Source organism: Aedes albopictus, chromosome 1 (assembly GCF_035046485.1).
Source record: "Aedes albopictus strain Foshan chromosome 1, AalbF5, whole genome shotgun sequence".
NCBI classification, from domain to species: domain Eukaryota; kingdom Metazoa; phylum Arthropoda; class Insecta; order Diptera; family Culicidae; genus Aedes; species Aedes albopictus.
Window position 1 is genome coordinate 194531094 of NC_085136.1, and position 20176 is coordinate 194551269.

Here is a 20176-nt window from a genome sequence, read left to right on the forward strand (position 1 = left end):
TGGCCGAAATAGCCACGAGAACTCCTCCTCCTGATTTCCTCTGGGACTCATGAAAATTTTGGTCGTTTCGGAATACATTAAAAGCACTTCCAAAAAATTCTTCGCTTCGAACACATTCATCCCAGCTTGTCTCTGTTGCCTAGACTACCGAGAAAGATGAGCCTAATAATTTTTTTTTGGATTTCTTGTATTTTGGCTGGACTTTTCATTCGATTGAAATTTTGACAATAAATCAAAATTTCGGTCGAGTTGTTTTTTGTCAAAGAAGTAGATGGAAGTGTGTCGGTTTATGAAATATTTAAAATACAGTCAGATTGAGAATTACCCTGGAATTACTGGAGAATTTGTGATTAGATTTGACAAGTAATGCTTAAATGAATTTCATAATTTTGAAGCGGGTAATCACGTCAACGTTTCCAATCGTTCTACATCCTCTGGGCATAATTGATCTCGCTGAAAATATCCAAGTTCCTTAATCGAAAACCAGGAAGAGAAGCAAACAAATGAATATAAATTACAAATAATTAGAGAAATGATAAAAGTGTTCTATCTTGCCAAGAAGCCCTGCGGTGGTCGCTGGTATCCAGCTGAAATATATCAACAAGCGAGTGTGTGGGAGCGTCACCAGGAGGAATTCCGTGATCTTTGGCAAAACGGTACTTCCTGCTAGGAACGGACCGCAACTCGAGTTCATGTTCTGGAGCTGCACCGTACTAACTTCTGCGCCGCTGCTGAATAGTCGCCGCCGGTGGTAATTAAGAGAACAATAGCCGATAGAATTTTAATTACGATGAAATGTGTGCGCATTTGCACTCCGCGCTGTGTTTGCCAACTTCTGTCGCGTGTGGCGGAGGTTCGTCCCATCCGCCCAGCTGCTTGACCAAGGCGGGCGGAGGTCAACCTAAAGTCGCAATCGCCCGCGCATCTCGAGTTGTTGGTAGGTAAACAGCTTGCAGCAGTGAATTTCGCGTAGATTCACAAGCTGTCCCCAGCGCTTATTTACAATGTATTCTGCCTAGCGGTAGACGGTTGTATGAATGAATAAATATCACTTGAAAAATCGCGCGCAGAATTACACCGTGGCTGAATTTTAACCAACAATTTAAATTATGCTAAGCTTGATAATTTTGCGGGTCGTTTGGGGAACAACACGGAAAAGCAGAAAAAATAAAAGATTTTTTATGTCTACAGAAGTGGAAGCTTTTTCCGGGTGCATTGCATGGCTGTCGCAGAGTGGACAGAATTTTGGCATTTATTTGTCTCTGGTGATGTTCCGTTTTTTTTCTGGAATCTTAATTTTAAGTGAACAGTCGGACATATTTTTCACCTTTCTTGAATTGATTAAGCAAACAAATTGGTTCTAAAATATTTCGATTTTTCCGTTACATGAATACAAATGTAAGAAATATTTTCCCTTCGTTAATAATTGAACATTTTCTCAAATCACTAAAGCGTTTTACATTTTTTTCAGTTTTTATTTATACAAAACAGCTTACAGTCTAGAGTTAGCATGGATGGCCACAACGCCATCATCACTTTGAGCCGAAATATAGATATTGGCACGACCATCTCCTCCGACTTGCACAGTTGCGCCAGTGCAGCTTCCTCCTTCCTTGCTACCAGAAATGACATCACAATAAGTACCGGCTGGGAGACATGTCTGCAGGTTCTGATTCATGTCATAGCCTTCCAAGTTGAATGCAACGAATCCACTTCCTCCACGACAGAAAGCAATCTGCTGGTTTCCGTTCGACCACCAATCGTTCAATCCAGTACCTCGGACGGTATTTCGGAATCCAACCATGTTATAGATCTGTCGCCAGCGGTGTTCACATGCCCATCCATTTCCACAGCTGTTATCAGCGTTGATCGATGGAGGAACTAGGTTACCATTTCCGTCTTGTGGTGGTCCTTGATCACCATCGTTGAAGAAGAATGAACTCATCACTCGAATGATTCCGTACGGGTGAGCCAACATGAAGGCACTAGCCATTTTGTAGTTCTTTGGCAGTTTATGCGTGAGCACATTGTCACCACCTGCTCCGTGACCACGTTGGTTATCATGATTGTCAACGAATGCCAGACCCAAATGGGATGGAAGGAATCCCCATTCTTCTCCCCAGTTTGAGAGATGAGCCAAACGATCGCGGCCGTGGAAAACGCGACCAATTTCAGCAGAATAACGGAATTCGGTAACTGTTCCAAGATGAGTATATTCGTACTTGGAGATTGCTTCACCTCCCAAATCAATAACTTCCTGAGTAATGAAAGGTCTAGCACCACCTGGGAATCCGTGATCGGTATTCAAATTGTTAAGACGGTTGAAGATGTGTTCCAGATCTCCGGGCCACATGTGCTTAACTGCATCCACACGGAATCCAGCAATACCGTAGCCAATGCATTTGTTCATCAAATCAACGACCCTATCGCGCACCCACTGGGTTCCAAGAGCCAAGTCTGGCAATCCAACCAACCAACAGTTTCTCACCTGGTTAGGATCATTGTAGTTGTAGATTTCACAGTGTGGGTTGAAATCGTTTGCACCGTACGGAACAGCCGGGAAATTCAATCCATTGACCTGAGAACCTCCGGTTCCCTGTCCAGAGACGGCAGCCATATGATTGATGACAATATCCACGTAAATTCGGACTCCAACGTTGTTACAACGGCGGACCATGCTGGCAAACTCAGCTTCACTGCCGGAACGAGTATTCAGATGGTAGGAAGCTGGCTGATAACGCTCCCACCATGGTCGTCCAGATATGATGACGTTTTCTGTTGGCGGCGAAACCTGAACACCGGCGTATCCACGTGGAGCCAAGAAACGCTCGCACTCGTCAGCAATGTCGTTCCATCTCCACTCGAATAGATGTACAATACCGCTACGGTCGGCCCACTGATGGGTATCGAATTGAGCCGATACCAAAGTGGCAAAGGCAACCGCGAGGAAGCTTGCCAAAAGTTTCATTTTTGCCAAGCTATAATCAATCCCGAATCGCAATTAACTGGTGGCATATCTTGGCTTCGTTGCTTTTATATTACGGCGCTTATCGAATTGTGAACTACGTTTTTCAAAGATTATGTTCAAATGGTGTAAAAGGTTATGGCTAATCACTAAACCTGCGAAGATAACAAAAGAAAATGTTCTGAAACCCCTTGCAGCGACATTACGATAGACTGATAGCTTTTATCTTTACAACAAACGCCATTATCAATTCTACTACTTTCCGCTGCCGAAAAAACCGATTTCGATTGAATAAAACCAGTCAATCACTCTCCTGAAACGTGACTACCTCCAGAAGCTTTCACAGTTATAAAAGTTTTATGTTTGGTTTAAGCTGTATAACGATCATTTGGGCTCTGCGTGCATTGTTATGACTAGTCACTTGGAAATCGCAATGTCCAATCTTCGCAATGTGTGGAAAAAAACACAAAAAGGTGCAGCTTCTTCGGCGTTTCGGCTCATAAAATTCATGATTATTACTGTGTTTACCAATACACGAGAGATAGACAAAATGATAGGGACAAGCATTTAATTATGCAACGAATTGCAAAATGAAGAATTTCACAGCATGATTTATACACTTATCCTGCGAGGTTTGCCGAGAGGCTACACTAGGGTGGCCCGAGCAGAGTAAAATCTAACACTACCCATATGTTCATTCCCGTCAGTGTTACCGCGCTTACCAGCGCCACACTGGAGTAACGGATCGATTTAATGGCCAAAGAGTTTTAACGCGTTTTAATGGTGTATTATGTAGGTTGGGGGATTAGGGGCATAATGGACACCAGGGGCGAAACGGACACCCCTGTTTTTGCCGAAATCGTTGACTTTTATGTTAAACTTTTAATGCATAAGTGTAAAGGAACAAGTCATGGTCCTATTTTATTAAAATCACCATCTATATTGCTCCAGAATGACCAAAATATCATGGAACTTGATATGTTTTTCACATGGTGAAACTTCGAAGCAGCAGCAAATAAGGTATTACGAGTGTTGGAGTGTGTCCACCATAAAAACAAATGAATTGTAACCTTATCTACATTTATACGGAGATTTAGCAATGTATGAAGTACTTTATTTTTGATCGAAATTGAATTTACTTAAAATAGCAGTTTTAATGTTTTAGTCGGTTCGGGGCGAAATGAACACCGGCAATTGCGAATGGATGTACGCGCATGGCATACTGTTAGGCGTTTTAGGAAGTTTGGAAAAAAATCAATCCGATTATTTTAGCCTAAAGTTTATTCAACTAACTTTGATGTTATGTAAACTCGTCTAAGATGGAGTATTATATCTGTGTCATTGATCTCCGTAGGAAGATTACTTAACTGATCGATGTAATCAAAGAATTAGCATAAAATATGCAGGGGTGTTCATTATGCCCCGATGGGTGTCCATTTTGCCCCGTACCTTTCCTGTCAGCAATAAAAAAAACACACGATTTAAAATTCGTTATTTCTTCACAATAAAGGTACTCTATCTGCTGTAAATGATTGAAATACGTAGGAAACAAGTTAAAGTTCTAAGTCAACTGATAATATATTATGTTTTTCTCGTTATACAGGTCTACCGTACTCATTTGCTTAGGGTGTCAATTCTGCCCCTAACCCCCCTACTTGCAATAAAATTGTGCATTTTGATATTGATGATGGATTTTGGATTACAGACATATACATCCTCTTTCAGGCAGGGATTGTCGGCATACACAATGCGGTGCAAAAAAAGCCCGTGCTTCACACCATTTCAAGTGCTCGTCTCCCCTTTTTGACGAGAGTGAGAGACGTATGAGTGAGAGCCTTTCGTAATTGTGCGAGAGACAATCGCAGCACTAGCTCTACTCTTTACGACGCAGGGTGTTATGCACGGTGCTTGGAATTGCGCTTGTCACTGTGCATCCGTTCGATGCTTTCAAGATGGTTCACTGCTGAAAGTTGCATCCTGGCCGATCAAATGATTTTAAAATTATAAAAGGTGGGTCGTTAGATTCAAATTCTACTGATTGGCGGTGTACTAGGCATGCAATCCTGATTGCTGTTCTCGACAAATTTTATTGAGTTGATCATTAGGGTCTGTCCATAAACTACGTAGACTCTGAGTAGTGGAGGGCTGAGGGGGGGGGGGTGGTGGGTATGTTGTTCTGATCAAATTTTACGGTCCATACAAATGCTTTCGAAGCAATTCTAAAATCTTGTATGAACAACTACGAGGGGGGATAATAAATAGCGTCAAAATTTCGGAAGATGGGAGGGGGAGTGATTGATTTTACTCAAAGCGTGATGTTTCAAACAAAAAGTGTGGTCATTGGGAGAGGGTCGGGGGAATGACGTTGCAAATGGTCTTTTCTGCCAGACGTAATTTATGGACGTTAACTTACATTTAATAAGGTGAATTCTAAAGAGGGAGCAATCAAAAGTTACAAAAACTCATTTCAATCAAAGAAGGGTTTCCACAAGGTTTCCGCTGAGAGGGATCGAAAAGTCGGTGCAAAATTATTTCGTGTTTTAGTTAAATGCATTTATCTGCAACAATGACCAACAATCCACAACATCGCCGTTTTAAAGTTTCCCTTCTTGGTTCGTTTTGGAGCATCATAAAAAAAAGAAACAATATTTTATTATATTGAAATCCCGATGGTAACCACAACATGCAGTACCTACACTGAAAACGTGCTGGCTGTTATATAAAGGATAAGAGCAGCATGTGGGCTTTAGGACATTTGGTCGAATGACATTTGGTCGAATGACGTTTGGTCGAATGACATTTGGTCGAAAGTACGTTTGGTCGAATGGACATTTGGTCGAATGGACGTTTGGTCGAAACCCTTGTTACCGTCTTAGGTAACAATGAGCCCGACGCACTTGCATGGACTCAACTAACCGCAAATATAATGTGAGACTTTGCATGAAGTACGTTGAGCGTGTAATTACTAACGCTATTTTGAGCCCTTTGGGCCACGATCCCACGGGCGAATTCTATTATGGCAACTCCATATCCGGGGCGAAAACGAGAAGGAGAGGGAAGAAAAAGAGCGAAAAAGGAGATACTCGAGAAGGGACGAGCTGATTCGGGAGATGAGTCAGTGAGTAACTGATCGTCGTTAAAGATAGTCACACGGACATTCGCACAACACCACAAACGAATTCCACGTGGTCTTCGCTCAAACCACCCGCCGTTCCCGGGAGCTTCCCGGACGAGACACCCACGAAACCACCGGGACGAACTCCTTGGCCGGCGCACCCGGCCCCGATTGGATCGTTGTCGCCAATCCCGGGAGCTTCCCGGACGAAAAACCCACGAGACCACCGGGACGAACTCCTTGGCCGGCGCACCCGGCCCCGATTGGATCGTTGTCGCCAATCCCGGGAGCTTCCCGGACGAAAAACCCACGAGACCACCGGGACGAACTCCTTCGCCGGCGCCCCCGGCCCCGATTGGATCGTTGTCGCCAATCCCGGGAGCTTCCCGGACGAAACACCCACGAAACCACCGGAACGAACTCCTTGGCCGGCGCACCCGGCCCCGATTGGATCGTTGTCGCCAATCCCGGGAGCTTCCCGGACGAAAAACCCACGAGACCACCGGGACGAACTCCTTGGCCGGCGCACCCGGTCCCGATTGGATCGTTGTCGCCAATCCCGGGAGCTTCCCGGACGAAAAACCCACGAGACCACCGGGACGAACTCCTTCGCCGGCGCCCCCGGCCCCGATTGGATCGTTGTCGCCAATCCCGGGAGCTTCCCGGACGAAACACCCACGAAACCACCGGAACGAACTCCTTGGCCGGCGCACCCGGCCCCGATTGGATCGTTGTCGCCAATCTCGCCGTTCCCGGGAGCTTCTCGGACGAGCCACCCACGAAATCACCGGGACGAACTCTTTTGCCGGCGCACCCGGCCCCGATTGGATCGTTGTCGCCAATCCCGCCGTTCCCGGGAGCTTCCCGGACGAGAAACCGCCAGGGCGAACTCCTCTGCTGGCGCACCCGGCAACGTGGTCGTGTCGTCCTCTGCATGCCCGGGAGCATCCCGGCGGAAACAACGAAAACTCATCGGGACGAACCCTACACTGGCAGCCGCCTGGCTGGTTGGTATCCAAAAGCCCGGCCACAGGAACAAGGTATGTCGTCAGGAGCCATGGCTCCTTTTTGTATGTCCACCATGGGCCCCACCGTCAGCGATCGGCCGCAACACAAGTATTAACCCTAACCCACTAACCCTAATTTCATTGGAATGAGCAAATAAAAAAAGTATTAAAATGTACCGCAATGCTAATTTCCTTAATTCTGGACAAGTTCCCTCTGCATGTGCGTCTTTCCACTAGTGTTCGTCTACTTCAGCTGCGTTATCGTTCGTGTGGCCTTTGAGCAGGTAGGAAGCCGACCCTGAGATATTGGAAATTGAGGTGAGCTAGTTAAGGACGTGCGGACGTCCACTGCCCAGACGTGTGGACGTCACCGGCAGTTACACCCTTTTTGTGGAAGACGCAGCATATGACATTTAGTCGAATGGAAATCTGGTCGAAAGGCACTAACCGATGAAAAGAGATTTAAGTGCAAAAAATATTATAGATTTCGGTATCTGAACTCATTTGTTACTGAGCTTATTTGGTTGAAAGTGTGTTTGGTCGAATGAACGTTAAGTCGTATAGCAATTTCATCGTGTTAAATAATACCAAACATGAAAAAGCAAATATTTCATTCAAGGGTGTTTATTATTATGATAACTTGTTTCGCAATGTAGTTGTCGTTAGCATTGGTGAAATGTTGATTTTCCATCGAAGATTTCTCCTTATTTATAATCTTGGCTCTTCTTTCAAGTTTCATCATTTCATTGCGTTTTTGTGTAGCACATACTGGCTTTCCCATCAAAGGTTTCTCCTTCTTTTCAACATATGCTGTTCTTTTAAGTTTGTTATTTATGCTGACAGTGGACATTATGGTTGTGATTTTTTTATCGATGATTTTTTCTTCTTTTGAACATAGGCTATTCTTTCAAGTTTCGTATTTGTATTATGTTTGAATATTATAGCTGCTGTCTTTTTTTTCTCATGTATTTTTCCTTCTTTGAAACATAGGCTATTCTTTCAAGTTTATTAACCCTCCTAGGATGTTAGGTTTTTCGCACCACGATGGCGTAATGCACGTTCAGTGTGCTTGTCATATTGACCCCAACATCGTTTTCCTGTACCAACTGCTGAATGTTTCAGAAGAAATTTTTGCTTAGCTTATGTAGCTGTTCTTCATTAGCTGATGCCTTTTTTTAGATATTTTTCCTTCTTTCAAACATGGCTCGTCTTTCATGTTTACTAATTTCATTGCATTTTCATGTAGGGTATTGGTTCCCTTATTAAGCATGTGGCTCCCATTTTCATCCCACGAAAAACAAAGGATTGAAGCGCTGTATGTTTTGTTTCTTATTTTTGTATTTTTTGTTAGAAGTGAGCACCCATGAAAACAAAAAGAACGGAGTCAATCGGTGCCGTAATCGCTTGTTTTCGAATAGGATGAAAATGGGAGCATAAGATTACTGATGGCACACATACCCTACCACCTGCTTATTTTTTTATCAGTGGTTTTTTCACGTTTCCACCATGTTCACATGTTGAAGCTGCAGATTTTTCATCAGATATTTTTCCTTCTTTTAAACATAGGCTGTTCTTTAATTTAGTAATACAATTCACTTGAACTGAGCACGAGTCGAAAATAATATAAATGCTTTCAGTGTTTTGATTGAAACGCAATAGTCATTTAAACTGCTCCAGAACGCCCGTTCAGATACCGATTCAGCTCCAAACTCATATGTGCTTACTTTATCGATACGTTATGCGAATAAACTGGTCCGGTCACCCGGAGTTTCAGAAAATCCGTAAATATGAATATACATTGTGAGGTTGAGGAGTAAGAAAGTGTTATTGATTGCCATGACTTTTTGAGATTTTTTTTCTGGAACAGCCAGCTGATGACAAGACTGATGACAAGACTGATTGGACAAGACTTTTGGTTTATGATCTTTGATGGTTATTATAGCTGACATGCCGAACATGTTCCTGAAAATCTGGATTTTCCGAAAACCACGGTAATCAATCCGGTTCACTCGGAAATGCTCCCAATAAAAGATAACCTTCTGAATCGAATCTCAAAATTATTCAAATATTTGAATAAATGGCGGATATATAACCATTTCTGTTTTGAGGATACCAGGGTATCATGCAGGCATTGTGCGAATGTAGTTATGTAGAGCTCGCTCGCGTTCCATCTGAAGAATTTTCAAATATTTCTGATCGCAGCGTGCCGAGTTTAAACTTCAACACGTTTAAATGCGTCACTATTTTCATGTTATCCTCTTATGGTAGTATCAATCTGCAAGCAAGTATCATCACTCGGGTATCGCTAGGCTAGGTGTGTGTTTGAACATTCTGTTGCTGTTAAATCAATCTGTTTTATCTAGTTTTGCTTTTTCTGGTAGTTGAAGGTTTTAAGCAGCCTTCCTTACCGGGGCTGCTCTGCCTACATGGCGCTCAAGGGGTTACTACCTTGGGTATGCACCTCCCTATTGAGTATTCGGAACGCAGCTCCTCAAGCTGAAGTCGGAAAGACAACAGTACGCGGACTGCACTACCTGCTAAGCAACTCTTATCTAGCGGTTTTGTCATCGACTGATCTAGTGTCTTTTCATCAGTTCAACCAGATGTCCATTCGACGAATTGTCCGTTCGACTAAATGTCATATGTTTCCTACTCCCTAATATGGGTTTCGACCAAATGTCCATTCGACCAAATATCCGTTCGACCAAATGTACTTTCGACCAAATGTCATTCGACCAAACGTCATTCGACCAAATGTCTTTCGACGAAATGTCATAGATTCCAGCATGTGATATCCTAGCGTGCGAGCATTCCGAGAAATAAAATGATGCGAATCAAAGCAATCACTTTTGAAGATGTCATTATCTGATACTATTTCCAACGAGGAGTAGAAGCAAAATTCTGAGGATCTTTTGGGTGTCTGAATATGTCATTAGAGGTGTCAAAACCCAAGTAAAAAACGGTTTAAGTAAAAAAAAAACGATATCGCTAGGATTGCTGGTAATATGCGTTTTCTTACATTCTAATTTGCTATTCCCTTTTTGCAGACCATGCGATTTAACGATATTAACAAGCATAATTTATTTGGGATGTCAATGTTGGAAGAACACTGGGAGTTCGTCTGCTCTGGAAATTATATTTGCGTATAGCATTGTGAGGTGTCAATGTTACAACATAGAAGAGCTTTTTGATTATAGGTACGTACTTAAGTTTTTTTTAGTGAGTTATTTCTAGATCAGTATGTGAAGAAGGCGTAACAGCCTTTGCGAATATTTGCTTCTCTAGTTTCTCATATTGGCGAATGTCTAATCATTCATACAATCTCTGACCAGTAGCAGGTAGAGCAGACTTCACTCTATCTGATAACGGGATGAGTTTGCATGAATAATAAATAAGCCTACGATGGACCAAAGAAGCTGAGGCGTGCAAAGGTTGTTTCACTCTTTTCATATGTTGGTCTAGATGGTCTAGCCGAGAAACTCATTTAGTCGGACGTTGTTAGTCTTTAACCTTATTTTTAGAAAGAAAAAAACTGTTGTTAGGGGCTATCCATGTATTACGTAAGGCATTTTTCTGGATTTTTCGACACCCCACCCCACCCCCCCCCCCCCCTTGTAAGGTTTTCTTATATGAAAGCCCAAATATTTTTCCTTGACGCGTTAGATTTCTCAACACCAACCTTCCCGATTCATGTTATTAATGGACACCCCTTAGCTAAAAACGTAGCCCAATAAGTGAAAGTCGTTCACTAACTGGTCTACGAGTTTAGCTCAACGAATAAAAGTTAGCAATAAATCCATACATAGAAAGATTCTTCACCTGCCTTCCATTTTATTCACTCTATATCAATTGCTTAATAACGGAGGGATCAATATCAAATTTTTGTAGTTGGCCAAATAACAGACTTATTTATTTAGTTTAGAATCCCTTCAAATCTGACAGACATAAAATAACTTGATTTTATCAAGTATAGCTGTAATTTGACCAACAACCAATTGAACACTAAATATTCTGCAACATATTTGCATTTATTGTAAACTAGCTGTCCCGGCAAACGTCGTTCTGCCTGCCTACTCTGTTTTTTGACGTACAGCTCCATAGGGCACTGCATTGTTTTGATTTTGCAAGGAGTTTTGACATTTCGTGGCCTTGTTGTTTACAAAATCTCAATAAGAGTAAAAGAGAGGGTGAGACTTTCGTGCAGAGCCCTATAGGGACGTCCCCCGCAAAGGCATCTGTATGGGAGTCCCCCGTTCCAAAGACCGGAGAGGTCTCACACCAATCTAAGAACCTTCCTCGGCCCCAATAGCACCCACATACAAAATTTCACACCGATCGGTTCATAGCGGTCAGACAGACAGACAGAAATTCATTTTTATATATGTATATTTATTAGACTGGGTCAACAAAGTCGATTTTTTGGAACAAAGCTTTTTCGATTTCTTTTAGCGTCCTAAACAACTGTGCACAATTTGGGAGCGATTGGTTGCTTCCCCGCATTCCGCATTGTGATTGAAATTTGTATGGAGTTTTGTATGGGAAAACGTGCTTTTTTGCATTTTTGCCATAAAAAGAAATCATTCGTCTAAAATGATCTAACTAATGACGTTGAAGTATAGCCTAGGATATGCTGAAAAACTTTGCCGAAGACCGCAAAGTGATCCGACACTTGTGAAAAAAGTTATAACGTGCAAATTGCCCCGTGGAGCTTATCATTTAACATGTAAAGGAATAACATCAATAATAAAATCTCAATTTTTGGCCCAAGTTACGAGGCGAATAACTTTTTTCACAAGCGTCGGATCACTTTGCGGTCTTCGGCAAAGTTTTTAGGCATATCCTAGGCTATACTTTAACGTTATTAGTTACATGGTGTTAGACAAAAAAAAATCAACTTATGAGTAAAATGCAAAAAAGTACGTTTTCCCATACTAACTTCCATACAAATTTCAATCGCAATGCGGAATACGGGGACGCAACCAATCGCTTCCAAATTTTGCACAGCTCTTTTGGACGCTAATATAGATTGAAAAACCTTTGTTCCGGGTTGATACGATCAAATTTAAAGTTTCTCCATATAACGTTGACCCACTCTAATATTTATAGACTAGCTATAAATCAATGGCAAAGGCTTGGCATTTAAACAACATTTCATCTTATTTGGAACAATCAGTGTACTGTACATGTCCCAAATGTTTTTTTACTGATTGTTCCTACTGATCTAAGGATAGTTTAGCGCCAGTCTCAGTGGTCTAACTGCACTTCGCGCTATTGGCATGGTTCCATTTGCCGAAGAGTGCAGCCACAAATGATGAATTGGTAAGCGATAATAAACTACGTGGATCTGGATAAATATTGCATTATTTGTCAGACTGGGTTCATTGAGCAGTTAGTACGAATACAATAAAAAACTGTAGAAATGCTAATAAGTTATCGGTTTTTAGCTTCAACTTATAAGTATAATCATAAAACATCAACTATTTGGCAGTAGGTAATTCATTTTTATTTCATTTTCATCATCAATGAATAAACTTATTAAACAAAATAGCATAACAAGAATATATAAGTATGACGCGCCTTCCGAAATCATCCAGTAACATCTGTAGCATCATGACAAAAAACTCAAACCGTGATTTGATGGAATAGTTCAGCGTTCAATCTGATAAACAGAATATTTGCCAAAGTCGATTCACCCAGACGAGTTCTTAACTTTGTTAGGATGAATGCTAAGGTACTGAAAGCTCGTTCATTTGACACCTGTGTGGCTGGTGCTGCAAGCGCTACCATTGCCAAGGAGTACAAATCAGGCTTCGCTTGCTTTTGTCCGTACCAATAGTCCAAAATCGACTGTCCTTGTTCTAATTCCAGAACGGCTCAAGTCTTCCAACTGGTCGAACAAACTTGTAGAGATGCTGGTGTCCTGTGACGCATCATGGGAGCGAAAGTATTCCTCCAAAATGTCCTCGTAATCAGCACTGTGGCCCTCGGATCATCGGTTGACACGTTTGATGGTCCGTGCTGTGATGCACGCTGAATGCTCCTCCAGATGTTTTTCAAGTAATCCTGCAATAAACAAGAAATCAGATATTTATACAACATTTTGTTTCGAATAAACCTACCAATGCAGCCTGTCGTTGATTTTCAGTGAATAGCGGACTGTTGCGATAGTTGATGCGTTGGTCAAAAAACAGTGCAGCTAGAAATGCTTTATTGTTGGTCAAGGCTGATTCCCGCGATTCCATATTTGCCAGCAACTGTTCTGATAACGGATGGCCTTTTTTCCCCAGGAGAAGCTTGCACCTGAGCCAAGCCAGATAAAAACCTCCCATGGTTAACTGTGACGATTGCAGTGAAATTGTCAGTTTCGCCATAGGTTCGAAACCATCTGCGAAGTCATCAATAAACTTCCACGATTCCTCATTGAGAGCCACATCTTTATCGTTTTTGGTGATGCTACAGATGAATTTCTTATTGGATTTCAACGAGGAAAGGTTATCGTACCACGAATTCCATCGGGTATCACAACTCAGCTCCGGAAGCTCCTTGTTGTTTAATTTGAACAAGTTCTTGTATGGAATCTTTCGCAGTTTTTTTTATGAATGATTGAATTGTATCCAAATGCACTCTTAACTTGGCTCCCTTGATTGTATCCGACACTGCCAGTTGGGCAGTATGAGCCGCACACCGGACACCGGAAAACACAGGCAAAACGTTTTCCAGAAGCACCTTTTCACGCTCAGCGTCTGCTTCAAGCGTATCAGCAACTTCTGCCTCGGTGTCATCATCAGACTCGTCGGTTGTTTCGTTGGCGCTGAAATGATAAATTGTATAATTAGTAATTAATCGAATCTCTACTTAGTTGCACTTCAATTATTATACCCCAACTCATTTTCTTTGTCGTCATCAAGCAGACCGAAGATTGACATCTCCTGTTGTTTTAAGAAGCGTTTGCTGGTTGCTAGCATATTGGAAGCATTGTCAGTGGTGCAGCTGTAGATTTGCGTCACGTCGATCTTGAAGGGCGTCAAGACATCGATAACAACCTTTTCGAGATGCTCTGCTGTGTGACGTTGCCTAAGCTCAACCATTGCCAATGTTCGAACTTTAATCTGGTTTTTGTCGATAAACTGAATGTTCACACTCAGTACATCTCGGCCAAGTCTTGTAGCGGTGTCTAGTTTTAAGCAAATCAGCCTTCCACGAACCTCATCCGTGATCCTTTTCTTTATTTTTTCAGCAGTTGTGTCGATGATCGGTTTTACCGATCGGGAATCGATCCGCTGGATTCCTTCTCCTGGTTTCTCATTTAAGCCCCTCTCAAGTGCATCAAAGATCCGCCGAAGTGGTGCACAACTCAGCAGACTCAGTGGAGCTCCGACGACTGTGACGGTTTCTACCATGGCCTTGATGTAAATCTGTTTACTCATCTTGATGCTAATTCTTGACCGGCCGACCTCTGTAGTACCCTCTCCAGTCGTTCCAACACCGTCATCCGGATCCGTCAAATGAAGCAAGCCATTTTCCACAGCAATTTCCTTATGCAGGGCCACATAATGTCTAACGTACGTAAAGTTTCTTAAACATTTCACAACTTTTCCACAAATTTTACACGAAGCCACTTTTTTCTCTTCATCGACATTGAATAAATCAATTTCTAATTTACGCTTTCTGGGGTCCGTCATGGTGACTTTGTTTATTCAGCAAAACTGACAGAAATGAAGCACCAACCTAGGCACCAACACTAAAATTGATTGATATAAATATGCGTCACTGTCCCCAAACAAACCTTATTGTCGCAAAAACTAAAGTGAGAGAAGCAATGAAATACTGCAATATAAATATTTTTATTGCTGGTTATGTTTTTAATATTATTGAAAAATCATTTTATAAGATGATAAGTTTCATATTCCAAATCGGAACCAACATGTTGGCCGGTATTGAATAATAAACTTTTTTGTACGGGAAAAGCAAAAAACTTTGAAGTAGCACGAATTTGTGTGAGTCATATTTAGAGCGCGATCTTGCAAAAAGTTGTTCCTCTCGGCTAATCTCCCATAGATCCAAGCACAGAGACAAGCACGGAGAGAGTGCATACGGCAGAACGCGGGAGACTCTCAGTTGAATTGAAACGAGACAGGAGACCTCCAACGCGCGGCAAACAAACGGTGCAACACACAACCGATTGCGCTCACTCGCCTCTTTCAAATTGGTTGTGTTTACTCGTAGCAGTGTGTGCGACACGCAAAGAGTTTTGAGTCGCACCCTATCCCTGCTTTCAGGGCAAGGTACCGTAATCATTGAATTGAGTTAAAATTGATGTTAACATGTAAGTTTTTTTTAGAAAATACCATATTCTTGAGAAAGTAAGACGATTATTAAAGAAATTGCCTATCTTTAGGCGTTTAATGTGGGTCATTCTGTAACTAACTAAACTTTATTTTACTTTTAACATGCAAAATACACTAGTTATAAGAATTTTATAAACTTATTCAGATACAGCATTATCAAGTTTAGTTTGTTCAATAATTTTCCAATCTTGGAATGTTATGTCATTGATTGATCAACTTCATCCCGAATTGAATGTTTTCAAATCTGACATTTGAACCTTTTTTACAAAATGTAGCAGTTTCTTGTAAGAATTTCGTTTACGGAACCTGATACAGGTCCACTTAGTACATGTTTTAAAAATAGTTGTTTGGAATCACATGTTTGACGTGAGCATTTTTTTGCATTCATCTTCTTTCACAGCACACCTCGATCCCTCTTAAAGCCGTGCAAATAATTGGAGATCTACCAGACCCTCTCAACTTCATGATTTTCTTGGAAGCACGTATACAGCGCCATCATCAAACTTGCGGGAGAATATAGAACGAAAATAGTGGCACAAGTATGCTTTGGTTTTCATGGTTATTATGGTCGCTATGGTTGTTTTGTTTGTTATAACTTGGAAAAATCAAATCAAATGGGAATGAATACAAGTTTGCACAAGGGTTTGTATTACATGAATTAACGAAAAATAAGAATCTATTTCTTTTCCAGCACATCAGGATTATGAGACTTCGGCTCGTTTTGGTCAATACAAGAAGTTTGCGTTTCTTTGTGCACGGAGTTTGTGTTACACGTCGGTTACACTATGTTTGAAAAGGAGAGACGAATATTCGAGGATAAATTCAACCTGATGTCCGTATTGGCCAATTTCATTGCATTCAACTCTACCAGGCTTCAAAAGAACTGCCTCGGTATGTGTGCCAGCCTGAACTACCTCCCTTCGAGTTGCTACGATTCGTCGAAACCTTCCGGAACAGGGAAATGGACAACGATCCATTTAAAATGTATAAGCGCTCCTGATTCAGGTGGAAGAATGTAATCCGTAGTCAATGGAGAGGATACCTCAAAATTAAATTGAATTCAATTTCCGTATGTATTTATGTGGAATAAAGTTATGTTTTTTATTCAACCCATTCCAACTGCACCCCACCTCCCTCCTGCAAGCTTGCTACCTCTGAAAACGGCCAGCAAGGTTGAATTTTCTTCGGTGGGGAATTCTAAAAATCACTGACTTAGTTTGTTGTTGAAAGCCGCTCACAAACCAAGCATTTTTCAGTTTTAGTTATTCGGACGTTCAAAGTGCATAACCGCAATTCGAATGAGAAAGCAAAGTGGTTTGCAGTGGACGTAAATCGGGTCGCAACGTACACAATGACTTCCAACTGTATTTGAAGTTCCAAAGTTTGCTGAATTAGGTAACCTCACACACTAGCTGAGGGATCAGCAGGAGCCAGTCCAAAGTTTCATTGAAACGTTCGCAACACTAAACCCATTTATGCAGAAAGTAATCAGATGGCCCCGTCGACGCGTTAATTTGCAGTAGAAAACTCGTCCTATAGTCGTTTTCTCAGTCGGCATCGGAAGACAGAAGAAGATCGAATGTAATTTCAAACAGCAGGTAACGGCCGCATATGAATATATCTACCAAATTGACCGAATTTTATTGGCTTCGTGAACTATAACTCGGTGGGACCTAGTGAAATGAGACGAATAATCAACAATGTTTTGTTTCAGACAGAACTGTCAGTTGGTTTGTTTCCTGAAAAAGTCTAAGTATGCTACTGTGAACTGGCCAACAGTTCTATATTGCTTCGCTTAGTGGCAGCACCGTCACTAAAAATACATGTTTCCTGCGATTTGTATGAAAAGCACCTTCACATGGCCATCTTGTTAATCGGATATCTTTGGATCTACACTAATCAACATTCTGTATCTTCTGAATTTCAAGTTTTCCCAAGTATCTTCTGACCTATACCAGCAAATGTCAGTAAGGGACATAGACATGTGTACCCTTGTTACGTGGGTTCTCAAGTTAGCCTAGTGGTTGAGGCTATGGATAGTCAACCCATAGTATCATTGTCACACGGTGTCAAAATGTCGATTATTATCGAACTTTCATGTACCTCGGATTGTTATTCGAAAATGATTAGCATTTGAGCTATACAGGGTGTTAGGTTCATGAGTGCAAACTTTTCAACGGGTGATACAGGACCATAAATGGTGGAAAAAAGTATTCTACGCATATGTATGGTCAAATCTCAACCGTTACGTACGTAGTTATTGATCTCCTCATGTTTTTGACTCTTATTGCCTTAACTGGCTATAACTTGAAAATGGTCAAACTTAGCGCAGTTTTTTTACCCTTATTCGAAAGATTATTGAATTTTCTATCAAATGACATCTTTGAATCGATTGGTTTAGTTGAATAACTAAGTTTTCTAGAGCAAAATGGCTAAAAATAGTGTGTTTTAATTTATTTTGTCAATTATCTTTGAAACATGCGTAATAAATTGAAATTCTTTCTTTGGCAAAGTTGTTACACTCTACAATTCGTTCTTTGACACCAAACTTCTAGCTCTTTTCGTTTACTTGCAATTTTGAATTAAATGTGCGGCATAGTGCGCAAAAAAAGGATTACCATGACAGTTGCAAATTTATGATCTAAAATGCGATGTTTAAATCGAAATTGCAAGAAAACGATAAGAGCTAGATGTTTGGTGTCAAAGAACGAATTGTAGAGTAGAACAGGGGCCACAACTTTGCCAAAGAAATAATTTTGATTTATTACGCATGTTTCAAAGATAATTGACAAGAACAAAATAAAACACACTATTTTTAGCCATTTTCCTATTGAAAACTTAGTTATTCAACTACAGTATGACCCATAAAAAAATGCGACAGTTTTTGAAGTCATCGTTCCCCTACTTCGAACTGATTAACCTTGCATGTATCTATTGGATAGTATAGTAGAGCCACTTATCTGATAATGGCAAAGGAACATAGACTGATTTCATGCACATACCTTTGGAAATATAACGTTGAACATATGGATGTCGGAATCGTCCACGCGCCAGAGGCCGTTTTTTAAGGATATAATTTTCTTTCAATTGCTTTCAATCACATTCAATCAAATTTTATTTTCAAAATAGTACTTTTATGGCTGGATAAGGTCTTTAGGAGTTCGTTGGTTCGTCGGACAAGAACGAAAAAAATATTAACTTATAAATTAGGAGACATTTTCTGAAAATTGAATTATTTGACAAATGATAATTTTTAGAAAATATTAGGTTTTATGCATGAAATTGTTTTTAAGTACTTAGTATTTGTACCTATCATAAAGGTAGGTTTATAAGCCTTCATCAACAGAAAATTGTTTTGAAAAATTTACAAACAGTGTTAAGTTTTTTATTAATTTATCTTTAATACGGTTTTTAATATGTAGCACCTTTTTAAGTTTTTGTTTCCTAAACATTTGAAATTATTTTTGAAATATTTTACAAACATGGGCGTATTAAAGAGTACATATTTCTTCATGGTTTCCATGTGTTTAAATGTTTTTGTCTTAGTTCATTTTGCTCTGAAAATTAGAGGAAAACTTGGTTTTATTTAGAAATTGTTAACAATCATAAGGTATCCCATATACGTAACCAATGAATATTTTGACAAAAAATTTAGAGATCCTGTATGACAATGACCTTCTTATTGTATCCTAATCCAAAAAAGTTTGATTCATTAGGATTATTTCATTAAAAATCATCAAATACCGCAAAAAAAATGGAATGTCGCATTTTTTTTATGGGTCATACTGTAAACCAATGGATTCAAAGATGCCGTTTGATAGAAAATTCAATAATCTTTCGAATATGGGTCAAAAAACTGCGATAAGTTTGACCATTTTCAAGTTATAGCCAGTTAAGGTAATAAGAGTCTAAAACATGGGAAGTTTAATAACTACGTAACGGTTGAGATTTGACCATATGCGTAGAACACTTTTTATATATTTTTTAATATTTCATCGGCAAAAAATTTTCCATACATTTTGTATGGCACTAGTATTTATTGAGTTCTAGTATGGGGAATAGCGAAAAACTCATCTAAATTAAAATTTCCCCGATAGAATATTTTCAAACTTTTCATTTATACAATATATCCGAAATTCAAACGTTCTATGGAATAAAAAAATCCGAGGTACATGGAAGTTCGATAATAATCAAAATTTTGACACCGTTTGTCACAATATACAAATTCATGCAATGGCAGGCAAAGAAAGCCCTTCAATTAATAACTGTGGAAGTGCTCAATGAACACTAAGTTGCAGCGAAACAGGCCAAGTCCCAGTGGAGACGTAAAGCCATAAAAAAGAAGACACTTGTTGCGTTTCTTCTTATTTTCAAGTTTTTCCAAGTGCGTTCCAGGGGTTTTCAGGAGCCCATCGGGGGTTTTCAGGGGGTTTTCGAGAGCGTTCAAGGTGGTTTTAAGGGTGTTCCGAAGAATTTCAGAGGTTTTCTAGGGGTTTTCAAGGGGCATCCGGGGTATTCCAGGGGGTTATATTCGGTATTTTATCAGAGTCAACGCTAAATCAGCTTGCGCTTAGACAGTAATTTATACAAATGCAGATAATCACACCCTAGTTGTGAATTCAAATAAATGGAGTAACACATTGCTTCATGCATAATCGAAATAGGAGGCAATCAGTGAAGTACTAGATTGAAAGTAGTGAGCTGGATTTTTGTATGGCGAGATGATCAATTCTCCATTTCT

At 40.5% G+C, this 20176-nt stretch overlaps 1 protein-coding gene and 1 pseudogene across 1 annotated transcript; both read right to left on the bottom strand.

Annotated features, from left to right (window-relative positions):
* Positions 1-1454: 1454 nt before the first annotated feature.
* LOC109397255 (alpha-amylase A-like) lies at positions 1455-3017 on the bottom strand. The gene has a single exon (XM_019669579.3). The coding sequence runs from the start codon at positions 2966-2968 to the stop codon at positions 1493-1495; it is 1476 nt and encodes a 491-aa protein (XP_019525124.2). The 5' UTR covers positions 2969-3017; the 3' UTR covers positions 1455-1492.
* A 9243-nt stretch (positions 3018-12260) lies between these two features.
* Positions 12261-14514, bottom strand: LOC115263819 (uncharacterized; annotated as a pseudogene).
* Positions 14515-20176: the final 5662 nt, after the last annotated feature.

What these genes read in the sequence shown, in the direction of transcription:
- LOC109397255 (XM_019669579.3), bottom strand. Translation starts at nt 2,968, where the DNA reads ATGAAACTTTTGGCAAGCTTCCTCGCGGTTGCCTTTGCCACTTTGGTA.